The following is a 25,410-nucleotide window of genomic DNA, read 5'->3' as shown; positions in this document are numbered from 1 at the left end:
ATTGAGGCACCTGAGGCCCAGAGAGGTGAAGCCGCTTACAGAAGGACACAGAGCTCCTTTCAATGGGAGTCTGGCTCTAGGGACTTCCTGAGGTCTTCACCACAACCTGTACTCCCTCAAGGGCTGGGGGTGAGGCTCAGGGGTGGGAGGTGCTCGGAAATGACTGTAGCCTTGCTCTTCACTCTGCAAAGATGGGCCTGGAGCCTGGAACATCTGGTCTCCCAGCTCCAGGCCAATGCCCTCCTGTCTCCATGACACTTCTGGAGGAACTTACAAACCTTGGACTCCTCCCCTTTCTATCTTCTGAGTCAGCCTGACCAGATTGCTCTTCCTGACTATTTGAGCCCAGTACAAATCAGTCTGTACTGGGTCAAGGGTAGGCGTGTGCTTGAAGGGTAAGGAACCCAAGGTAGCCTCAGGGACAAGGCCCTCCTCAAGCTCCCCCTCCCCACAGGCCCCAAGGACCTTCACCTCAAAGCTCATTGTGTCTGTCCCAACAGGGCAGGGGTGAGGGCAGCTGAGCAATGCTGCCTCGGCTCTTATTCATCTCAGAGCCCAGGCAGTAGTGGGGGGATGCCCCCATGGACCCTGGCCCGCTCTCAGCCTGAGTCTCTGCTGAAATCCTGCGGGTGGGGTGAGGGGGCAGGGATGCCGAGGAGGCCCCAACAATAAAAGCCATCATCGACCACAGGTGCTTCCTGGATCCATCTTTTTGTCTGCCTGTTTTGAATTATCTCCCCAGCAGCTGCGGCATCTCCTGGACCCTGGGAATCTGGGGTTGCTGTGGGGGCTGGGGTAGGACAGGCTGAGCTGATGGCCTTCTGTCCTTCAAGGAGAGAGAAATCCCTCACCCCTTTCATGCATGCGGGAATGGAGTTGGGGGACAGACTCCCTTGGGCACCACCTCGCCTTTACAATTCTTGGGACCATGCCCAACATCCCCCACGGTCAGATGTCCCCAGCAGGAATTCCATGTAGACCACAGGGAGGAAAGAGTAAAAGGGAGCGGAGTGGAGGGTGTTTCCAGGCTAAAGGGTATCTGTGCTCCACTGTATGGAATATAGATTCCACACCACACGCTTAATTGCACGTCAGTGCCTGCGGCAGCCAGCTCCATTCACTTGTGGGTGACATTAAAGAGAGGCCAGATCTGTGCCGGGCACTGTGTTAAGACCTCATCTCTCTCATCCTCATGACAACCCTATGAAGTGAGTAGTACTAACTTCCGCTTATAGCCAGCAGCTGCTTGGACGCTTGTGTCCCTGCCCTTAGCCACAGAGTCTGGACAGTGCAGAGCCGGGGAGTGAACCCACGTTAGAGCCCAGGACAGCTTGAGCTCTAACCTGCTCCAAGCTGTCCTGCCTACCCTGAAAAGGTGCTCAGGAGACGCGTGTTAGACAAATGACACAGCAGCAATGTGAATATTTCATATTTAAGGATGTTAATTACTAGAATGTTTCAGCCGCTATTTGCCAGGCACCATTTCTGAGTGCTTTGCCTTTATTAACTCACAAAATCATCGTGATGCAGCTATGAGGCACTGGCTGTAATATCCCCATTTTTCAGAGCAGGAGACTGAGGTGCAGCACATTACATTTAGGCAGCTCGCCTCAGGCCCCTCAGCCAGAGCTGCTGAATGAACAAGACCTTGACCAAGATCAGATAAGGAACCAGATACCCACTCAGGGCTCACTCCTACTAGTCTGGGCTCAAATGTCACCAACGGGGACCAAACTGTCCTCCCTGCCAGCCCCCTCCCCATGGCCCACGCGGTCCCTCGTGACTGCTTTATTTGTCTCCTCAGCAATTGTCACTGTCTGACATCATGCACGTTTTCCTCTCTGTCTCCTGCTTTGGAATATTAGCGCGAAGAAGGCAAAGCCTTTGCCTATTTTGGTAAATAGACTGACACTGCCTAGAAAGCTCCTGGTGCAGAGTAGATGCTTAATAAACATTTATTGAATCAATATTGGGCTTCCCTTGTGGCTCAGCTGGTAAAGAATCTGCCTGCAATGCAGGAGACCTGGCTTCGATCCCTAGGTTGGGAAGATCCCCTGGAGAAGGAAAAAGCTACCCCGCTCCAGGATTCTGGCCTGGAGAATTCCATGGACTGTATAGTCCATGGGGTCACAAAGAGTTGGACACGACTGAGCAATTTTCACTTTCACACATTGAGTCAATAAATGAAAGAAGGAATCAAAGCTCTCTGTCTTCACACCAGGCAATGGTTTTCTGGGTGCCTCTCAGCGGGGCACCCTGGCACCTTCTCCTGCCATGACAACCCGCCCACTGAGTTGTGTGCCCTGTCACACGTGAGTGACAGGCTCCAACGCTCATGCCTCACCTGCCATTGCCCCTTTCCAGCCCTGTCGCCGGGAGCCCTGCACCTCCACCCGCGGGGACCTCGGCGAGCCCCGCCCCAGCGACCCCAGCTGCTGCAGTGCCCGCGGCCCCCTCGGCGCCCCCCACCGCCCCACCGGAGGAGGAGGACCCAGCGCTGTCCCCACACCTGCTGCTCCCCGACAGCCTCAGCCAGCTGGAGGAGTTTGGGCGGCAGAAAAAGTGGCTCAAGCGGCAGAACAAACACCAGCGGCCGCGGCAGTTTAGTGACCTCTGGGTGCGCATCGAGGACAGGTGAGCTGCGAGGGCGGGGCTGCCGGGAGCTGGGCCTCTCTCTGGCCAGCCTACCTCAGAGCCACCCAGGGTCGGACGCGCTCTGTCATCCACAAGGCCGGCTCTGAGGAAGTGTGGCGGGTGGGTGCTCGATCCGAATAGGCTCGTCCCCTGTTCATCCTGCAGGGTTTGTGGAGCATGCTCACACCTGACTTGTCAGTTTCCCACAGTTAAAGGTGAGTGAATAGAAGCTCCCTTCAGGTGCAGTGGACAAAACTCTGCTTTGCCCTTAGCTTTCCTGGAGGCACCTGGGGTGCACAGCAGACTCCATTTGTCCCAGGGGCCAGAAGGTGAAAGTAGGAGAAAATGGAACAGGCTGGGAACATCAGAAGGCTGTGAGCCTTCTGAATGGTCTGAGCGGCCAGCACCTCTGCAGCAGGTCAGAGAGATGGCAGGTGATGGCCGTAGGCTCCTTCTGAGGAGGGGCTGAGGGATTTGTGATATCCTTGTTCAGGGCTGGCGGGTGCTGCAATCGTCCTTCTCTGTCCTCTGCCCGTGTCTCCCTGCAGCACTCCCTTGGCCTGTCTGTGCTCACAGCTCCTGCTGTAACCAAGGCACTGCTTTCCAACCTCCACCAGCAGGCCCAGCACTGAGTGGTCTCCCTAGATTCCACTTGGGGGCAGAAATGTCCACATCTGGTGAACAGTGTCACCAGAGCAGCCAGGACGTCCCAGGGAGTGACCGCCAGGGAGGGCAGAGTCCTGCCCACCGTGGTAGCCCAACACTGGACGTTGTGCCCAGCACCAGGCCCTTGGAGACTCAGAGTCTCCACCCGGACCCTAAGTTCATTACCTGGGGTTTTCCTCAGCATCCCTAGATAGAATCTCCTTGGGTACTTGTTAAATGATATCCCAGGCCCCACTGTGGACCTGATTGATCTATGGGGACATGCTGCACAGGGACCGGGAAAGCTTCTTGTTGAACATGTACCAGAGTCTTCTGAGCAGCTTTGGGAAACATGGATCCAACTCTGAGTTTACCGATGGTGAACCAAGGCCTGGGGCGGGGGCTTGTCCAGGGTTGCACAGGAATTCCCTTCAAGGTCCTCCCTCAGCCAGGTCTCTGAGTCATAGACAAAAAGCTGACATAGTCCAGTCTACAGTCTTAATATGCAGCCTGTGCAATGTCTTAAAGAGCCTTCCAGCCAGTAAGAGTCGAGTCCATTGCTCATTTGGGCCTACATTGGTTTCCGAGCGCCTGCCTTGGGTTACTGGGAAACATGCTTCTTCAGGGGTCCCACAGGCCCGCCCTGCCCAAGGCGGGGTCACTGCTGTAGCTATATTGGCCTCGACAGATTTGGCTCCTGTGCTGCCATGGCCTGCCTCCTTCAAACCAGGAACAAGAGCACAGCCTTACCAAGAGCTGCTCCTCAGCCCTGGAGAGGGCTCGCAAGCCACCAGGGAGCTGCTGGCAGCCCATGAAACCCCCCAGTCAGGCCATTCACCCTGGGCCCCGATCAACCTGCCAGGTGACCAGACATGGCCAACAGTGGGTCTGGCCCTTGGGGTGACAGCAGGGAGGCTGGACTGTCAACTCCAGCCACAGACCCCCAGCTCCTAAACACGTCTGAAAGGTAAATTTCAGCAAATGACTCCAAACGGTTTCCTTTCCACAAAATGTCTCTCTGGAATACAGAGCCTGGTTTCAGGAGAAGAAAACAGCTTTTCTTTGACTAGAGGGATCCCTTCTCAGTCCCAATAGATAAACTGTGGTTGGATAACTTTCTTCCATCTGGTTGGATTAGAGAAGGAGGGTTCCACCAACCGGCAGCCTGTGTGTTGCAAGTTTCTCTGCATCACAGGGAAGCCAGCGCTGAGGTCCCCGAGGACCTAGATGCAAGGGCCCAGCTCCCGCCACGCCCAGGTCTCACCCTACCCATCCTCGTAGAGCTTCCAAGTTTCCCACTCTCCAGGAGGAAGCAGAGGAGACCTTTCTGGAGGGGATCTGGAGTCCATTGCAGCCCTTCTGACAGTACTGTTTTCCTTGGAGCGTTCATTCCATTCAGGGTTTTCTCAATTTGCTTCCCCCTCTGCCTGCAATGCAGGAGGCCCAGGTTCGATTCCTGGGTCGGGAAGATCCCCTGGAGGAGGGCATGGCAACCCACTCCAGTCTTGCCTGGAGAATTCCACGGATAGAGGAGCCTGGCGGGCTACAGTCCAAGGGGTCTCACAGTCAGACACGACTGAGCACAAAACAGTTGTCAACCCCACTGGCTCCATCCTCTGCTCTCCGTTCCCTCTCCCCGACCTCATCTTCCACCCATGATCCTGAAGCGAGGTCCTCCCGAGTCTCTGGCCCCCAGTCACGCCCCAGCACAGCGCCCTCCTCAGTCTGAGATTCTCAGAGCTTTCCCTTGCCGCCCCACCTCTCACCGGGTACACTTGGATGCAGAGCTTTTGCCCTCCTCCTGTGGGACCCCAGAGGCCCGGTCCTGGCTGAGCTGTGTGCTGCCCCCCAGCAGACTGTGCATGGCCCACCCCCACCTTTGTCCCTGCTTTGCTCTCTGAGGGGGGATGGGTGTGAGTGGACCTCTGAGGTGGAGCTGAGCTCCTGCTGTGCCAGCTGCTTACATCCATCATGACCCCCAGTCCTGTCAAGAGTCCCAGAAGTCAGCTTCACTTGACTAAGGAGGAAACTGAGACTCAGTGAGCTCAGGTAACTTGCCCAAGACCGTGTGTCAAATCAGGTTGTCGTTGCTGTTGTTGTTGTTAAGTCGGTCAATCATGTCCGACTCTTTGTGATCCCGTGGACTGCAGAACACCAGGCTTCCCTCTACTTCACCATCTCCCGGAGATTACTCAAACTCATGTCCATTGGGTCAGTGATGCCATCCAATCATCTCATCCTCTGTCGTCCCCTTCTCCTCCTGCCCTCAATCTTTCCCAGCATCAGGGTCTTTTCTAATGAAGTCGGCTCTTCACATCAAGTGGCCAAAGTATTGGAGTTTTAGCTTCAGTCCTTCCAATGAATATTCAAGATTCAAGCCAGGTAGGGAGTCAGAAGCTGCAGCCAGGTCTGTCAGATGCTGAGAGTCACAGTCGTCCAGCACCACGCAGACGCCCCTGTGTCCTTGCCTGGCAAGCGTCTCCCTCTTCCTCCCCTTCCTCCCCACATCGTGTTCCCTGTGCTTCCCCCTGCCCTGGCTCTCACAGCCCCCCTCCTCACCCCACCCGCACCGACCGTGAGTGCCTCGGGTGCCCCTGTCCTGGCATGCTCTCACACAGACAGCAGTTCCTCACTTGCGTCTAGGCTGGGAGGCCCTGGGGATCAGAGCTGGGTTGGACTTTTCCGGGTCACCAGAGGCCTCGTGGAGTGTTTGTTGACTGCATGCATGAGTCAGAGAAGCAGGGAAAGAGTGAGGAGGGGGCTGAAGAGCCCGACCAGGACGCCACCTGGAGCAGGCTGGCCTCCCCTCGCCCCTCATTACCCCAGATGTAAACACGATGAAGGAAGTTTAGAGAAGCAGCGGCTCGTGGCAGGATGATTTATGGGGACCCGAGGAAGGGGTGGGGCATATGTCCGCAGATGGTTGAGCAGCCATGGTGGAGCGCTGTCAGGGAACCCCCCCGCGTCTGTCAGCCGGATCGGGGGCAGCAGGGCAGTGGCATGACCAGCAGGGGGGCAGGTCAGGGCGGAGTCGATTCCCACGCAGGCTCTGTGCAGGCCACTGCCCCAGTCGGTCAGATCTGGGACAGTGCTAGGTCTCTCCTTTTGCACAGTTAGTGCCTTGGCTGTCCTCTGTAGGTCACACCAGCTCTGCTGTTCCCCAGTCCACCGCTGGGCCGCAGGTGTGTGTGTGTGTGCTTGGGCGTTGGGGGAGGCAGGGAGTTGGATAAATGAAGGAGCAGGGTGCTGGGACAGTCATGAGGGAGCAGGTGCAGGGGAGAGAGCGTTTCCCGAGCTCTGCGCATGGCCGGAAGCCAAGCACAGAGGTGGGCGTCTGTATGTGGTGGACGCAGAGCCCTGCAGGTGCCTCCACACAGGAGTGGGGGTGCAGGACACGCATAAGCAGGGGGTCATTGGCCTCGTGGGCCTCGGTTTCCCCCCGAGGTTTGAGCAGATGGCCCAAGGCCCCGCAGAGGAGGAGAGAACTATGTCCTCTTGCCCTGGGCCCCTGGGAGGGCTCTGCACACTTCCCACTGGCCTGCCAGCCTGCCCTGAGGTTCTCCAGCTCAGCTTTCTCACAGTATAGCCAGGCTGTCTCCCGGGACTAGACGGGGTGCTCAGCGTCTCTTCATGATGCCAGGACCCCATCTGATCAGAGAACAAGATCACTCAGTGGATGGGAGCACAGATAAATTTGGGCAGCATCCCCAGACCCTCCTCGTCCTTGCTCTGAGGCTTAGAGTAAAAAGATGGTGCTTATACAGTGGTGAGCTGGCATCAGGCCACTGGTGACACTCAGGAACATCTGTCCCCCGGTCGGTGGCTGACTCTCAGAGTCAGGTCTAGGGCACCACCCGCCCTGTCCCCCAGTGGGAAATGGCTCCTGGGCCGTCAGCGCACCTCAGGCTTAAATGAGCCCCTGGGTGAGCAGCACACAATTAAACAAGAATGTGATGGCCACATGCAGGGTGCCCAGCCCACGTCCAGTGCTGGTGGGGACTAGAGCAGGAAGAGCCTTGGATAATAGCCAGGCAGGGGCTGCTCCCAGCTATGGTGCAGCTGAAAGAGCCCTGCAGCCACAGCCAGCCTGCCTGTGCCTGGCAGGGAATCCAGTCAGTGAGGGGAGGAAGGTCGGGGACGCTGAGGGGTGAAGTGACCCAGGGAAGCTGAGAGGAAGGTGAAGGCAGTCCTGACAGAGAAGGCCCTGTGGCCAAGGGCCTGGAGGCTGGCAGGGGCCTTAGATATCAGGACAGGGAGCTGTGGTCATACCGGTCACTTTAGATCTCTGCCTGCATTTGCCCGGTCTGCCCAGATGGTTCCAGCCTGACCACATCGCGAGGGCCACACCAGCCAGCAGGGCCACCCATCAGCCAGGCCCTCGTGCCTCCAGTTCCATCTCCATTTTTTCTCCTTGGAGCCCTCTGAGGAGCCCATCTGCTTGTACTGCAAGAAAGCCACAGCCCCAGGACTCCCCAGACCCAGTCCTGGGTGGTTCTTAGGGACCGTCTAGTGCCAGGATGGGGGCCCTACTCCAGGAAGCCCCGCAGTGGGGCCTCAGGGAAGCCAGCTGCCGCATCTCAGCCACCAGCCCTGCGTTCCTGTGCATTATACCTTCAGCTTCTGCCTGTGATCCCACTTCTGGCTTCTGCAGCTCGAAAACACTTTAAAGCCAAGGGTCTGTTTCTGCTCCTTCATTGTACACAGGGAAACTGAGGCCTCGAGGGCAGGACTTGCCCAAAGTCATGCAGGGGACAGGGACCTCGGGCTCTTCACCCAGACAGAGGGTCCTTGCCCACACTGGGGTCCCTGTCAGCTCTGAGCACACCCAGGCCTTGGAGCCAGCCGTCTGCAGAGCCTGGGAACACTCGGGGTGTTTGGTTTGGCTTTGAGGCCGCTTTGCCATGATACGATTTTCCCCAGCATGAGCCTGGGGCAGGGCTGGGATCTGGACTGGGGCCTGGGCTTTCTAGAGGGGGCCCAAGATGTGGGGGCATCTGGAGAGGATTTCTGTCCACCGCGACCCCCGCAGCAACCTCACTCCATTTCCCTGGGACTCCTTCCAAACATATAAAACCCCTACTCAGGCTCAAAGGGGGAGCTTGCATCTTTGGTTTTCAAAGTGTGAAAGCAAATGCCTTTGGGCACCTTGTGAGACATAGTTTTCAAGATCTCTATTTGTCTCCCTTCTTACATTGGGGCTGGCTGCAGCCAGCCTTGGTTCCCATTCTGGGCATCCCAGGTAGCAGCTCAGCCTCCCTTCTGAGGCCAGCCTTCCTGGCTGCTTGAGCTGAAAAGATAGGGCAACAGCTGGGAGGGACTTTTCCCTAGAAAAGAAAGGGAGGGAAGGGGCTGTTGTAGTGGCCCTCCTGGGTATGGGCAAGATCCCCTCCCAGGGCTGAGACCACAGGGGCGTCCTCTCTGACCCTGGCAAGCCTCCATCCGCAGGTATGTGAGGTCTCGACAGGAAGCACCATGCTTACTCCCAGGCTCTCCATCTCCACATTTAGGGATGGCACCTCAGCCCACCTGAGGCTGGGGAGGCAGACAGTCCATTGCACATCTTCAGGCTCAGTTTCCCCATCTTGGAAATGGGGATAATGAGATGATTCATGTACAGCATTGAGCACAGGGTCAGCCAGCATACAGGAAGTGCTCCATATGTGGAGGACGCTATCAGTGAGAGAGATGAAGACACAAACGTCATAATCATGCTAAAAACGGCCAATGCCATATGGCAGTCCCAGGGTACCAGGCATTGCTTTGTACATAATGCCTCATGTACAAAACCCACTCAAGCCTCATGTGCAGAAATAGGTGCCAATGGCAGTGAATAGTGAGAAATATGAAAGGCTTCGTAGGAGCTTCAACTCTTCCAGGGGTCTTGGGGCTTGGAGGACAGATCAAAGAGGTCTCCAGGTGAGGGGACATTGACTCAGGCCTTCAAAGGTGAGTCAGAAAATGGCAGTGACGTTAGATGTGACTGGGGAGGGTAGTACTCCTGAGAGAGCCCGGGAAGGTGAGGTCAGCCCACACCAAATCATGCGAAAGGTCTCAGGTGCTCTGAAGGCTGGCACGGGGTGGGAGGCAGGACAGGCCAGATTTGGGGGGTGGTCATAAGGGGCATTCGAAGCCATCTGCCCCCCCTTTCTTGTGCCACCCACAGAGTCTCTGTCTAGAAACACCTTCCTGCCATCCATGGTGCATAACAAGCATTTGCACCCTCCTCTCCTGATTAGGTCTCTGGGAATTTCTAAAGACAGGAGCACACAGGTAACAACTGTAGAGTCCAGGGTGAGAAGATGTGGTGGATTCCTGCAGCCACAGCATGACTGGGAGTAGAGCTGAGATGGAGGGTTAGGGCAGAGAGTGACAAGCCCCTTCACTGCCGAGTACACACACTGATCAGAAGTCCCGATCCATGTACAGACAAGGATGTGCTTATAACCCCTGGGCTCCTCTGCCCATCCCCCACCCCCCAATGAGGCTAAGCCAGCGTGGGTGAGAGGGTCAGGCTGGGACAGAGATGAGGCTGGGCTGCAGCAGTAATGGTTACAGGGCTCACCACAGTGATGTGGCCAGTGGCTGGGGTCTCATGCCCAGCATGTGAGAACACAGCCAAGATGGCACAGGGACTCCTGGCTTATCTGGGGCATGAGCAGCCCATCAGGGAGAGCAGGTAAGCACTGGAGAGTGGGCAGTGTTCTACAGGGAGGAGGCTTCCTGTTCTGCAGATAGCCAGAGAGGGGCAGGCTCCCTGCTGAGCTGTCAGCTGCTAGTGAGCACCCACTGGGTGCCCAGTTCAGATCCCGTCCCTGCTGTGTGTCCTGGAATGAGTTATTAATGCTTACCCTCTTTGTGACTCTGTTTCTTCACAAGTAAAACGGGATAATGGTCTTGCCTGCTTCGTAGTGCTGTCTTGAGGATTAGCAGTGTCCTAATGATGCTGGGAAACATTGAGGGCAGAAGGAAAAGAGGGCGTCAGAAGATGAGATGGCTGGATGGCATCACTGATGCAATGGACATGAACTTGGGCAAACTTTGGGAGATAGTGAGGGACAGGGAGGCCTGGTGTGCTACAGTCCATGGGGTGGCAAAGAGCTGGATGCGACTGGGTGACTAAATAACAACAGCATGCTGGCACAACTGTAGCAGGGCCCTTAGTTTGTAAGTACTCTTCTCACCACTGGAGATGCCCTCAAGCCATAAGCAAGCTGGTCTCGCTGCCTTCACAGTGTCACCTCTTCTGCGAGGCCATCCTGGCTCCACACTAGGCTGGGGCCTCTCTGCATGTCCCTGGCCTTTCCCTCCCAGCCTTGACCTTCTGGGGTGATGGAGCTTGTCAGATCCTCCCCCTGCATCTCCATCTGCCTTCCGCTGCCTGGGGCTGCACAGGGCAGGGGTAGGTCCCTCACCTGTGGGGTCCAGTCCTTTCCTTTATCCGGAACCCTCTCCCTCTTGGTCTCTCTTTGTTATGCCTCCATCCTTGTCCTGTGTCCTCCCAAGTCCCTGCCTTGCTCTCTGCCCCTCTCTTTCTTCATAATTTCCTATCTCCCCAGGACCTGAGCCAGTAACCTGGTCCTGGCCCCCCGCCCTCCGCTCCACTTCCCAATTCCACCAAGTGCTGGCCTTGGCCCGCCAATTCCTTCTGTACTTCACCTCTTTTTATTTCTCTGTCTCACTCTCTTGTCTCTGCCCTTCCATGTCTCTTTCACATGGGCTCTCTTGAGCCTGGAACCTCACCTGTGACCTCCCCAACTGGCTTCTATTTTGATCAGTTTATGAGGGATCACCTATGCAGAGTGAGGTCACCAGGGCTCCTGCCCCCAGAGGCGCCACCCCACTCCCTCTGAGCTGGCCTTGTGGAGCCTCAGTTTTCTCATCTGGTGAAAGGGGGGCGGTGAGACCCGATGAACATTTGTTTTGAGGACCAGAGATACTGCTGGTAGTAAAGTGCAGACTCCCGGTAGATGCTCAGTTAGCAGTGGCTGTGGTACGTGGCGGCTGTTTGTGTATTTCTTTTCTGTTTACTTCAGACTGGGGAGGGGAGGGCAGCAGGAAGCCGGGGCCCCCTGCGTACGTAGGTGTGAGGACTGCCTGCCACAGTGTGACTCCAGATGGATCTCCCCCAAAACACTTCACTGCTTTCTGCCCGGGACTCAGTTCTCTTGAGTGGTCACACTGGAGGCTAGCTGTGTGGCTCTGGGCTGCTCACTTTCCACGTCTGAGCCCTCTGTTTCCTTCTCCATTTTACGAGGGAAGAAAACCCAGATTCAACAAAATGTTGGATCTGCACTCTAAGATCACAGCGCAGGACAAGACTACTGAGTGGCCGTGCCACATTCCATGTCTCTTTCTCCCTCCAGCACCACAGCCTCGCCACCCCCACAGCCCTTCCAGACCATGCACAGCTCCGGGACCGCCAAGCCCCTCTTCCAGCTCTCCGACCCACTCCAGCAGCAGGAAGAGCCAGCACCCGCCAGTAGCTCAGCGCCCAGCTGCTCCCCGGCTGCCCTGGGCCTACTCCTCACCATTGCTGCCAGCATAGTAGCCTCCTTCCTGCTGCACACCCTCGGACCCTCCTGACCTCGGCCGCATGCCTGCCCGGAGCAGAAAAAGAAGCCAGAGAAACCGGCGGGAAGGTCTGCAGCCGCATCCACTGCCCCTGCCACCCTCCAGGGGTGCTCAACACCTCTCGGGCAGTCCAGATGGGATCCGTTAAAACACTAGAGCTTTATTGTACCTGACTTACATCTTCTTTTTTGTAGAAGGATCTTAATTTCCCATAGTGCTATGGGGCTCTTTTGTAAAATATGTGTCCATATTAAAAAAGAAAAATGTATTTATTCTACTGATAAAACTATTTTTATGTGGCCGATGTTAATAACTAGCCCCATCGCCAACCCAGGAGGTGAACCCAGGTTGCCAGGACAACTGCGACCTTGCAGGGACCGTGGCTTTGAACTGGCTAGCTTCTGGATCAGTGGAGTCCTCCAGCGTGCTGGTTTGGCTTCTCCCGCCGTGGGGTCCTCAGAGGGAGAGGCAGGCAGACAGGCTTAGCTTTTGTGAAACTGGACTTGGGAGCCAGAGATGTGAATGCTGACGGTCCTTCCTTCCCCTGGATGCATCCTGGGGCTGGGAAGGTACTTTAGGAAAGAGAATGCTGCTATTTTGAAAACCCTGAGTGTCTGTGAACTGGCCCTCCAGAACTCTTGGTAAGTGTTCCGACCAAAGCACTGGGGTGGGGGAAGGGCTGTTGGTGCTGAGGGAGGTGGTCCCCCCAGCTCCAAGTGACAGATGGTTAAACTGAGATGGTTAAACTCACCAAAGAGAAGAAGGTGGTTGCCCAAGGTCACAAAGCAAGTGGGAGATCCGGGGTGTCAGTCTAGACCCCCCTGTTCTGGCTGGTATCATTAATCCATCTCGGCTTACAGGAGAGGCTGCTGAAGTCATGACCAAATGGAGTGAGCTGAGCCAAAGGACAGGAGCACAGAAGGGCAGTTTTAGAGACGGGGCCTCTAGGAATTCCATGGTAATGATACTCGTAATGAGAGCTGCCATTAGTTCAAAGTCTGGCAGGCATTTTGCACACTCACTTTATCACGGATCCTCACGCCAGTTCTGTGAGATGTGATTGTCCCCATTTCACAGATGAGGAAACTGAGCCCCTGTTCGAGATAAAGAGACTTGTTCAGTGTGCCCCAGCCAGCACCTGGCCCTAGATCAGGGTGACTCAGAAGCAACGCTTGTCTCTCAGACCATGTCTGTCAGGTTCTCTGTGCAGAGGAAAGTTCCAAGGGAGGCAGATCTCACCCAAATGGGCCAGCACACGCTTCTTACTGCAGCCAAAGAGACCGCTTGGCTACAGTCATCATTGGTCCCTCCAGCCTGGCCTGCTCTGGCAGCAGGCTCTGCCACATGTCCCATGCCCCAGCTTGTCTTATCCTGGAGCCAATGAGAGGCTTTCCTGCCAAATCAGAGAGGCTGGAGGATAGTTGTGATAGGCCTGAAGAGACAGAGCAGCCAAACGGGGGAAGGCAGGTCGCCGAGACTCAGAGAAACTGACCAGCTCCTCTGTCCCCAGGGTGACAGCCAAGAAGACAGAGGGCCCAGGTTGGCTACATCCCAGCCCTGAACCCTCACTGGGCTGGCAGCTCATTAGTTACAGAGTCCTGGAATGCAAGAGCGTAAAGGGCCCTCATTTGACAGAAAAGAACAGTGAGAAGATAGGCCCAGAGAGGTGAGGTACTTTCCCAAGGCTGCACAACTGGGCAGGTCTGCTGACCCCTAGCTGGCTCAGTGCTCCTCAGCGACGCCACACCATGGGCTTCCCTAGCAGGCCTGATTAGCATCAGTGCCATTGTGCCCAGCTTGGCAGCTGCCTCCTGTCTGAAACAGTAGAATTCTGGGCAACTCATTGGATGGTCAGAAGTCCCAGGGGCGTCTTGGCAGGCAGCTGAATTCTTTTCAGTTCTGACCCAAATGAATATGTTTGAACTTGAGACCTGGCAGGAGCCCTGAGCTCTGCTTCACAGGGTCCAGCCAGCCCTGTGGGTACCACACTGTAAACTGAACTTGACCCCGGCCAAGGCTGGAGTCCATTTATCCTTGGCAGAAATGTGACTTCCTATTTCTGAGCCGGAAGGGGCTTAGCTGACTTTTAAGCAGGCTCAGAAGGCCTGTAGGACATCAAATAGATGGCGCGGAGTGCTATTTGGATGAGATAAGTGTAAAGGAATTAGAAACACAGAGGCCAGATTTCCCTCTGTTCAGGGCAGAGTGTGGCATGAGATGTATTGAGATGGAGCCCGAGGTTAATTAAAGATGAAGCATTTGGTAAATAGTCCAAGCACCTGACCGCATGCCCAGATCTGTGCCAGGCGTGGGGCCAAAGAGGTAAATTAACGCAGTGTGTGATTATCAAACACGCACAGTGCCAGGCTCTGCGCCGGGGCCAAATCTAGCTGCCTTTCTTGGCCTAGAGAAGTTCATCGTCAAGAGGCAACAAGCAGCCCAATCCCAGGTTCTTAGAAGGAACTTTACAGGTCATTCTGTCCAGGCCCCTGACCACAGGCAGTTTCCCCAGATCCCTCCTCTGAGCAGGTTGGGAGATCCCAAGCTCTCCCTCCACCAAGTACTCAAGTGTTTAAAGAAAGCCACATGGGCAGCAGACGGATGGGCCGCCTGATCAGGTAGACACATGCTGACGGGACAGCCGGAGCCAGTGTGAGTTAGACATCTGCAGCCCACATCCACTGGTCCCTGAGGAACCACCCACTGGCCAGGATTTGAAACTTACATCCCTCAAGTCCCCGCAAGCAGTAGAGAACTTGCTGACTTATACCCCCAAAGACCAGAGCCATATGGACAGAAATCTGCACAGCTGGAGCGTTTGAATTCTCTCTTCCCAGGCCAGGGAACCATCATTCCGTCTGCAGTCACTCACATGATTTAGAATAATCCACCCACCACTGCTGACATTTTTTTTCCGGCATATGATATGTGCCTCTCCTCACAAAATGCCCCTGTTTCTCTGAGAGCATTGTTAAGATCCTAAATCCTTGGCTTAGGACTCTCACTTTGACTTTTAGGCAGGTGGAGGAGATCAAGGACTGAGAGCCAGCATGTTCCTGGTGGCCCTGGGTCCTGTCCGCCAGAACAGCTGACTGAATGACCAAGGGGCTTTCTAGGTCAGGTCAGCATGGCCCTGTCTCCTGATCTCCCTCCAGGCTGTTCTGAGCACCAGCAATCCTGTGAAGGCAGGGACCATGAAGGTGTGTACAAGTGAAGCTGCAGGAAGCTGCAAAGGGCCACCAAGGGCCCCACCAGCTCTGAGAGTCAAAGATCTGGAGTCCATGAAGCATAGCCAGACTGAAGCATATTTGTCCTTCCCAGGACAGGCTGTTTCACACATGCTGTTTCCCAGGCCTGGAAATGCCTTTCTTTTACCCCTAACTGCTCATCCTTTGAGGAGCAACTCAGATAGCACGTCCTCCAGGAAGCCCTCTGCACTGACTGTGTCTCTGCTCCCCTATCATACTGTGAGCTCCTCAATGGCAAGGTCTTGTGAATTCATCCCTGTGTCCTCACTGGACACAAAAATGCCACCCAAGAGATGTGTAGAGAAGGACGGAGGAAGAAAGGAGTGAATGAAGGAAGGGAAGGAGAGAGGCAGACCTGAGTTGTGCTGGTGGAAGGGTCTCCGCAAAGCCAAAGCTGTCATGAGATGGCAGGTGTCCCTAGAAGCGGTGAGTGTCCCGTCAGGAGCGGTGTGTGCGCAGGGGCAGTGGGCCCACTGGCTGGAGATGTGGTAGGAGAGTGGAAGTCTTGGCAAGGCAGTGGGGTAGGGTCCCTCCTGGCTCTTTAATACTCAGGTTCTTTGAACGTTGTTATTTTTCCAAAAATTCATCTAAGCAGCCAAAACAATCACCCGGGCTGGCTCTCTAAACCAGTAAGTTTCAGAAATCAGTCCAGCCTCACTCCCCCAACCCTCCACCCCCATTCTTCAACAGCCCAGCCAGGCCTGACGCAAATTGGCACGCTCGCCTGCTGCCCTGGGGCAGGGGGACTTCTGGGCAGTGGGGCAAGGCTGAACCGGAACCCAGGCCCCTGCTCCCAGCCCAGAACTCCTTCCCTCCCTGCCCCCCACCCCCAACACTGGGGGAGAGAAAAGGGGAGGCCTGAGAACTGCCTGAGCCTTGCCTGGCCCTTTCCCAGGAGCATCAGCACACCCCAAGCTCTCCCTCGTGTGTGTGTGTTCAGTCGTGTCTGGCTCTTTGCAACCCTTTGGACTGTGGCCCGCCAGGTTCGTCTGTCCCTGAGATTTTCCAGGCAGGAATACTGGAGTGGGTTGCCATTTCCTCCTCCAGGGGCTCTTCCTGACCCAGAGATCGAACCCACGTCCCCTGAGTCTCCTGCATTACTGGCAGACTCTTTACTGATGAGCCACTGAGGAAGCCTCTCAGCTCTCCCTGCTCTTTCTCCAAGTGTAGGCTTTTCCTTGCCAGAGATAGCCTAGATACTCCTTCACTTTGCTGAGTGACCTTGGGCAAGTCCCCGCCCCTCTCTGAGCCTCCATCTCCTTATCTGTCAAATGGAGACTTTGTTTCCTGCTTGGGAGATGCCATGTGCAATCTTGGGGCTCCACAAAGGTGAGGCATTCCCCGCTCCGCAGCCCTGTGCTCAGCTTTCCTCCCAGCACCTGAGGGCTGCCGTGGGATCAGGAGCACGTGGCAGGCAAGGAAGGTGACAGAGTAGCGCGCCTTGAAGGGCCACTCCATCCCAAGTCCCACTGCGGGAAAGTGGACTTTTGAATAAGACTCTCAGTCTAAGAAGTTTCTGGCGGGGCTGTCAGCCATCTTGGGCCCCTAGTGGCTGGGGCGGCAGGGGCTGACTCTTGGTCAAGGGCTGTTCTAGCCCAGAGCAAGGGAAGCCAGAGCCCCTGTCCCATTCCTGGGCCTCAGAGAGATTGCAGGACATCCCGGCCCGACTCTCACTGTGTGACACAGCTTCAGATCTTAATGTATTGGAAAGGTATTCCTGATGTTGTGCTTTTAATCACCTCTTCCTCTCACCTCTGTGAATTATCCTGAAGAGTTCTTTAAGAATATAATAGAAGACAAAGAAAGATGCTATTAATGTTATTTTGCCAAGAATATTTTTGTAGCATAATATATTAATAAAAGATATCATGACTTCCACGTGACGGTGTCTCTGCATGCCGACGGCTCCCCCTCCTCCTGCGGGGGACTGTGTGGGGAGTCACCTTTGCTCAGAGGGCCAGGACCTGAGGCGGTGGTGCAGAGGGCCTGGCATGGGCCCATTTTCCATGTAAAAATGCAGGCAGGTTCTGGGAGGGTGTTTGGGCAGGGGCCCAGCGGCTTGAGAGACTTCACACCAAGTGGGGTCCTCGGAGCCCTCTCCAGCTTTGTTCATCTGAACAATCAACCTGGAACCTGGCTTCACCCGTGGGGCCCCCTTGCTCACTTCTCACTCATCAGCACCTACTGACTCAACTTTATTCACACTCTCACCTCTCTCCCTCCCCCGGCGCCAGCCTAGCCCAGGTGTCCTCACTCTCCCCTGCCAACTAGGGCTGTGTGCTCTCTGGCCCATTCTCCACCCACCACCCCCTACAACCCCGGCAGCCCAACTGAGCTCTATAAACCACAACAACGACCACAAACCTCCCTGGCTTTTTCAAATTCATCCATGGCTTTACTGTTCCCAGTACACAAGTCAAGGTCACACAAGGCCTCTGATAACCTCAACCTGCCCGTGTCCCCAGCATGAACTTCACATCTTACCCATTCCCCTCCTGGTTTCTAGCACTGCAGGGTTGCTGGTTGTCTCTGTGTTTTTTCAACTCACCCTAATTGTCTCCATCCTCTGCCTTTGCACACACTTTCCCCTGGTGCTCCTTGTCTTTCTGCATCTCTCCCCCTCATTCATTGCTCTTATACATCCTGCACAGCCCAGCTCCAGCAAGATCTGCTCCACAAGGCTTCCCTTAATCCTCAAGCCACATCAGCCCTTCTGTCCCTCTGGCCCCACAGCACCCCATTTCCCATGCACCTGGGTTGTGCAGAAACGACCTGCATGTGGCTATCCTTCCCCTTGACTTCCTGAGGCCGGCGCCGTGGTTGGTCATCTCTATATTGTCAAGGCCCAGGATTTGACATCTAGTGAGTGCTCATGGAAGAAAGACACAGTCAGTGAAGGAGGGGAGGAAGAAGAACGGGAGGCAAGACTTCAGGTAAATGATAGAGCTTTTATATCAGATATCACAGTGTTAGCTGGCTAGGATCTGCACAAGGTGACCATGCTGTAAGGGTCCACCAGGAAAGAAGCGTGGCCCCTGGGACTCGGTGGCAGAAGGGGGCAGGTCACCAAGAGGTTTGGAGTGGGCAAAGTTTCTAGTTTTGAAATCCCAGAGCCTTCACCAGAGCCAATTCATTGACCATGTTAATGAGTACTTGCTGGCTCCTATGAAGAATAATGTGGACTGCACTTGGGCGGCCCGTCCGCAAGACAAAGCTGACAATGCAACGGTGAGCAAATGCTTATTGAACATCTATTATGCATCAGACAGTGTTCCAAGCATTTCTGTCTTATTTTATTCTCACAACTCTTATCTCTATTTTATAGATGAAATAACTGAGAGAGAGATTAAGTAACTTGTTCACAATCACACAGCTTATAAATGCTACAGCCAGGATTGCAACCCAAGTAGTTAAGCTCCCGGACTGCTTTCTTAACCTTTACTCAAGCTCTGCTGTGCTGGCTACAGCCTGTGAGGTGAGCAAGGAGGCCTCTGCCTCCCCCATTTCACAGGGCAGTGGGTGAGGTTAGGTCCCATCCAAGGCCCAATGCCTCTTCTGTGTCCTGGAGCCAGCCCAGACCTCTCTCCCACCCACTGACTCTGGACAGAGTTCCGGATAGGAAGCCTCCTGCTCCCCACCCACCCCCTGCCCCACTGTGATGGTCTTTAGAGTTGGCATCAATAGTGTAAATATCACAGCTGTAGCCTGTGACCCCGTGTTCTCTACCCCTCGAGCTCTGGTTGTACTCAGGAAAGGAAGCCATCATCTACCTGCCTAGACACTCAGTGGGAAAGTGAGCCCTTGTCCCTCCTTGGGGGATGTAGTCCTCAGTTCAAGAAGCTATGGCCTAGGAATGGGGTCTCAGACACTATGGACTGAGTGACCAAGGGGACCAGGGACTCATCAGAGCCCCTGACACCTTGCTCTCCATATGGCAGCAGGTGGCAAGAGGGGAGACCCAGTGTTTATACCTGGTACACTCACGTGTTTGCACCTCCTTTCCTGGGAGCCTTGCCCACCTCTCCTGCCCTGAGCTCTGGGCAGGCTCCTGTTGACATGCTTTTCCTGGGAGAAACCAGATTCTCCTGATAACAGATCATTAGATTCGGGAGAACCCCATCTCAGCCCCACCTCTCTGTAGAGTGGCCCCAGATATGAGGCTTTCTTCATTCAGCTACAAAGATCAGAGCTGGGTCCAGGGAGGAAACTACAGAGGGTGGGGAAGAGCTTCAGAACCAGGACACAACGCTGAGGAGGTAGAGGAGGGCTCTCTGACTCTGGGAGGTGTGTGCGAGGGGCCGGGAAGTCTCCATGGAGAAGTGATCCCTACCCCAGGATAAAGGCGGGCTAGTTGGCCATCTCTAGCTCCCTCTGACTCTGACTCTTCTTTTTGATCTCTTCCCCTCTGGGCCCTTGCTCCGCCTCCATCTTTCTGTGTCCCCCGAGGCCCTTCCTTCCTGGCCCTGAGCATCTGGGACCCTGTAGCCAACCCTGCAGCGGCACAGCGTCCACTGCAATGGAACCTGTACTGGGGACCGCAGGCCCTGCGCTGCTGCAATCTCTGCTGCGGCCAGCACTGTGGCCGCGGGCAAGCTCCGCCCCTCTCTGGACCTGTCTCCTTATTTACACGAAAGGAGGTGGAGCCGACTGTAGTCAATAAAATTCCTTTGAGAAACAGCAACCTCCATTTTCATGTGGAGATATTCCTCTGTGGGTGCCTGAGGTAGGAAGGAAAACTACCACCATCCCCCACCTCAAAGGAGGCAAAGGGGAAAATGATCTTTATGACCAGGGGAGCAATCCTGTCATGGTGCTTCTGAAAGGGAGGCAAGAGGAGGGAAGAGGAATGAGGAGCTGGGAAGACAGAGAAACTGAGGGAAGTAGGCACAGCATCTCCTAGGCAGAGAGAAAACGTGCAGGTAACAGTCATTTCCTGGATGCAGCAAGAACCCCAACTCCATCTGCTCTGCCGATCCTAAGTATAGTCTCCATGGCTTGAGATTTGGGATGAGGGGACCACGGGAGGGGCTTTTCGCTGACAGTTGGCATGGAGTGAAGCAGAGGTGGTGCGGTCAAACAACAGGGAACTGGAAGCCAGGAGGGCCACTTCCCTGAGTATAAGCCCCAGGGAATCCACTGACTCTGGGAGGGTCTCAACGTCAGCCGTGGAGCTGTGTCCAGGACGATCTTAATCAGGGAGGTTGGAGCCAGAATGTTCTGGCCATGTCTGGGTTATGAGTGGACACAAATCACAAGCTTAGATCTGCCCACCTTGGGCTCCCATGAGTTGAGGGTTTGGGGACCTCCAGGGCTCACTGAATGGTCCAGGAATTAGTCTCCCCTCTCCCTACCTCATCATCACCCACCGGACTGCTGCAGCAGAGGCAGCACCCTGGCCTGGCCGATTCCTGGCAGGGTGGGGCTGGGAAGTGTGAGAAGAGTTGGGGGCCTCCATCTGCAACTCACTGCAGCCAGGAAGCCAGGCAAGGCAGGCCAGCCACTGTTAAATGGCACCATAAAAAGAAATTATTTTTCAGAAAATATTCATAAAACCCTGTTTTATGTCAGTTCTGGGCTTGCAAACCAGTTCCTATGCTTTCTCTCTTTGTAGTTTCCATTTCTTCCTCCCTGATCAGTCACAAAAAAAGAATGATAAAATTTCCAGCCTGGAGACACAAGTCCCCAGACAAGGATTGGAGAGTCACAGGCTTCCCAGATGATCCCTCCCTAGTTTTCACCTGCCTCCTATTCCCCGAGACTCAGGAAGCATGGAAAGAGGACGGAGCAGGATGGTAATAGGGAGAGAGGAGAGGAACACAGGAGACAGGCGGACAAGAGAGAAAACTGACAGAAGATGGAGTGAGGATCCAGGAGTGAGGGGTCAGCAGAAGAGAGACAGAGACAGAAGAGGGGGAGACAGACAGACCATGCTGCAGAGAGAGGAAGAGGAGAAGGAAAACGCAGTCAGAAGAGGCTCGGGTGGAGAGAAAGAAAAACGCGGACGAGGGAGAATCCAGGGGGAGGGACCAGACCATCTAGAGTTGGAACACAGCAGGGTCTCGGTGAAAGCAAGGTAGCCACAGCACGGGTTGCCAGCACAGACTGCTGCCTAGGATGAGGGGCCAAGACACACAGGTCTCTAGAGACACTCCTGGGAGCAAGCAGCCTCCTCCCTACAGGGAAACTGGAAAAACACAAGTTCCCTGCTTGAGTCCCCCAGTTCAGTAGAGCAGCCCCCTCACCCTTCATCCTCCAACAAAGAATCTTCAGGCTCAGCACCAGTCACGGGTTGGTCTTCAGGGGTCCTGGGGCCTGGCCCTGACCTTGCCCCCACTCCCAAGGAGTCCCTCTCTCAGCCTCATTTCCCTCATCTCTATAATGGGCATAATAAACATAGTTCTGGTACAGGTTACAATAAGGTTGCAATGAGATAGTGGATGGAAACCAAGCCCCAATACATGGTTAGTTGTTATTGCTGTCCCTGCAGGCTGCAGAGACCAGCAGCCAGGTGCAGGGTCGGGAAGCGGCTGCTGCCCCTGGAGGCCCGCAAGTGTTTCAGCCCTGGAGGGTGAGGTCCAGGCACAGCCAACGGCAGTGGCCTGAGTGGTGAGCAGGTGCAGACCTGGACTACTTCACTGCACACATTTAGAAGCTGGTGCTTTATCAGGTAGGTAACTGGAGCCAACGGGTCAGTTGTGTGGCCAGAGCACGTCATCCAAGTTTTCTGTTCCCCTGGCATTATGGTATTTGATTCTGCAATCACCCTGGCTCCAAAATCACTGCAGATGGTGAGTGCAGCCATGAAATTAAAAGGCTTCTTGGAAGAAAAGCTATAACAAACCTAGACAGCATATTATAAAGCAGAGACATTATTTTGCCAACAAAGGTCCGTCTAGTCAAAGCTATGGTTTTTCCAGTAGTCATGTATGGATGTGAGAGTTGGACCATAAAGAAGGCTGCATGCTGAAGAATTGATGCTTTTGAACTGTGATGTTGGAGAAGACTCTTGAGAGTCCCTTGGACTGCAAGGAGATCAAACCAGTCAATCTTAAAGGAAGTCAACCCTGAATAATCTTTGGAAGGACTGATGCTGAAGCTGAAACTCTAATACTTTGGCCACCTGATGCGAAGAACTGACTCAGTGGAGAAGACCATGGTGCTGGGAAAGATTGAAGGCAGGATGAGAAGGGGACGACAGAGGATGAGATGGTTGGATGGCATCACTGATTCGGTGGACATGAGTCTGAGCAAACTCCAGGAGATAGTGAAGGACAGGGAGGGCTAGGGTGCTGTAGTCTATGGGGTCACAAAGAGTCAGACATGACTTAGCGACTAAAAACGACTAAGCTTCTGTCCTGTGGAGGAGCTTTAGGGTGGGTGGACCCTGGCTTAGGACAGGAAGGGGGAGTTTGGAGGAGGGATAAGGCTGGCCCTTATTTTCACCCCCGAGGAATCTGTGCCTGAGCCTGGTTCTGACCCCACCCTCTCGGATGTGGGGTGAGTGAGATGTGCCCACTCTCACAGGGACCTGTGCCCTTGTGGGGCTGAGGACACCTGACTGCTTTGGACCTGGAGGATGCAGGAAAGGTTGCAGCAGGAGGCTGGGCTTGGGTGAGGCCTGGGGTCTGGTGTGAGCAGCTGCAACCTGCAAGGCCCTGGGACTTTGCCCTGTGGGCAGCAGAAGCCACAGGCAGCTTTAGAACAAGGCAGTGCAATGTCGTGTAAAAGCCTGATGGCCTGGGCCCTATCTCTCCTCCCTCTGAGTCTCTGTTCCCATCAGCAAACTAGAAGAGCTCCCATGAGGACTCAGGGTCAAGCGGATGTGCCTGTGCTTATAGAACCCAAGTGCTCTGAGTGCTTTGTGGTGGTGATGAAAGAAGGTAGTGAAGATGACAAAGGAGGAGGGCATTTACTGAGCCCCGCCTCCCCCCAGGCCATGACAGCTCGCAGGGACACAATGACATAGGAAGTCTCATGGTCCCAGGGACTCTCCTCCATGACGGCGGAGCAGGGTGGGAGGGCATGGGCTGCTCTATATTGGAAGAACCCTGACAACGACTGACTGTGAAGCTCTCTTTCCCCACTCTCTGAGGAGCAGGCCCCCTGGGCCAGACCCAAAGGTGCAGAACCAGAAGCCTCCCAGGGCAACCTCAGCTGGGATTTGAACTTGGATCGTGCTGGTTGGTGAAGGCTCGCCTGCCGTCTGGTGACTGCCACCAGGAGGCAGTGTTGCCTGGGCTGTGACCTCGGGCTCCAAACAGGGGACCTGGAGGAGCAAGGCTTCAGCTTGGGACCTGGAAAGGATCAGGCTTGCCTTTGGTTTGGGGAACAGATAAGAAGACCACCAGGAGCAGACTCGCCCAAGACCACCAGACTTGCCCAAGTCCTGTTGGCACATTCAAGGTGGAAGCTGAGTCTAGATTTCCAGACTCCCAGGTGCCCTCCCGGCCTCAGCACACTGTGCCTCACCTCGATGTAGGGCAGTGGGCCAGCATCCGGTTCATCTCAGCTTCCAACACCTGCCCCCCAGTGAGCTTGAATCTGCAGGGAGGGCAGGCCCTATGTTTGGAACTTGTTCAGAAATATTCATGCACGCAATGGGCTTCCATGGTGGCTCAGACAGTAAAGAATCTGCCTGCAACACAGGAGACCTGGGTTCAAACCTTGGGTCGGGAAGATCCCCTGAAGGAGGAAATGGCAACCCACCCCAGCGTTCTTGCCTGGAGAATTCCATGGACAGAGGAGGCTGACAGGCTACAGCCCACGGGGTCCTAAAGAGTTGGACACGACTGGGCAACTAACACTCTCAGTGAAGCATTATTGAGCGACTGCACTATGCTGTGCATTGAGCTCCCAGCTAGAGAACTGGTCCTCCCTGTCTCCCAGAGTCCACAGCTTCGGGTTGTGCAGGCGCCAGGAGTAACACTACAACAGGTGATGGTTACCCGGAGGGCAGGGCCAGCCTCAGGACTTAGAGTTGATCTGGAAGCACACTGACCTCAAGCCTCCTTCCCTTCTCCATCCCCATTAATCCTGCTTCCCAGTTCTCCCACCCAATCTCTCCAGCCACATGTCCCCTTCCCTCCCCCAACAAATCCACACTCCCGCCACATAGAACTCCTCAAGGTTCCCTGAACAGAGCTCCAGTTACCAGCCCTCACTGTCCCTTGCATAGATAATTTCCCAGTCCCCCTATGTTTACCTGAAATTTCCCTCTTGTTCTCCAAGACCTCATTTCATTCTACCTCCTCATAGACATTTCCCTGGCCTACCAGCCTCACAATTTACACCTCTTCTGAAGCATGGGCTTCATATGAGCAAGCTTAGATTATGGTTTTCTTATGTCTTATTGCTCTTAAAAAAAAAAAAAAAAAGGCAAAGCCCATGGTGCAGAGACCTTACTCATCCTTGTATTCCCTGAGTGAAGTCTTTAAAATAGAGGACATGTGACTGATATCTAGTTCATTAACTTTATAGCTAAAGATTAAGTACCATTCAAGATTAGTACTGAATTTATTTTATCAGAAGCAAAACAGAAAGCAATGCAAACCTCTGGATACCACACAGGTCTGTCTTCCCTCTTGTATGCATGGTTTCTAAGAGAAATCCTCCCAGTCAGTGTTTAGCAATAGGGATAATATCACCACCCACAGGGTGTTTTGAAACTCTGCAGAGGGATTTGGGCTTTCATATATTTGTTGGGAGGGGCTTTGTGATCATGGGTCAGAGATGCCTGGTGTCCTGTAAGGAGTTCCACAAAGAGAATTATTCCCTATCCTGCACAATGTTTGCACATCTTGCCAGACATTCGTCAGGAGAGAAAAAGCCATTTGTATTATCTGAGCCTAAAACCATTTTACATAAACACAAAATTGTGGGGGTTTTCGCAAAGTTTTCATATATATATATATACTGCATCTTACAGGAATGCAATTGCCCTGCACACTGAAAGACAAATGTACATTGTTTTGTTCCAAACCTAACCAAGAGCTACTCACCACTTCTGAAGGCCACCTTAAGGACAGCCCTGCTTGTGCATTTGAAGCATCAGAACAACACACCTGAATCCCGCTGTATTTTAGCAGTCACATTCATTACTGATAAGGCATATCAGTAATGAATGTGCCATATCAGTAAACAGGATATTTCAGCCCTCAAGCCATCAGTCACTGTAGCCATCCGACAGTGCACCCTGTGGGGATTCAGGTTGGAGAAAAACAGGATACCAGCCCTAGATGGTTCAGTTCAGTTCAGTCGCTCAGTCGTGTCCAACTCTTTGAGACCCCAAGGACTGCAGCATGCCAAGCTTTCC

At 54.4% G+C, this 25,410-nt stretch overlaps 1 protein-coding gene across 2 annotated transcripts in view; it reads left to right on the top strand.

The window, feature by feature from the left end:
- TRABD2B (TraB domain containing 2B) overlaps window positions 1-16,976 on the top strand; it is a 222,546-nt gene extending 205,570 nt beyond the window's left edge. For both annotated transcript variants that reach the window (XM_086394270.1, XM_086394271.1), the window contains 2 exons: window positions 2,365-2,634; window positions 11,643-16,976. In XM_086394270.1, the coding sequence (XP_086250396.1) occupies window positions 2,365-2,634; window positions 11,643-11,862 (490 nt within the window). In that variant the 3' untranslated portion in view covers window positions 11,863-16,976. The remainder of the gene's footprint in view (window positions 1-2,364; window positions 2,635-11,642) is intronic.
- The last annotated feature ends 8,434 nt before the right edge of the window (window positions 16,977-25,410 follow it).

This window comes from Bos grunniens, chromosome 3 (assembly GCF_055505025.1).
Source record: "Bos grunniens cultivar Pamir isolate PY7600 chromosome 3, Bosgru_T2T1.0, whole genome shotgun sequence".
In the NCBI taxonomy this organism is placed as follows: domain Eukaryota; kingdom Metazoa; phylum Chordata; class Mammalia; order Artiodactyla; family Bovidae; genus Bos; species Bos grunniens.
The sequence above is the reverse complement of the archived record's forward strand: the minus strand, read 5'-3'. Positions and strand labels throughout refer to the sequence as shown.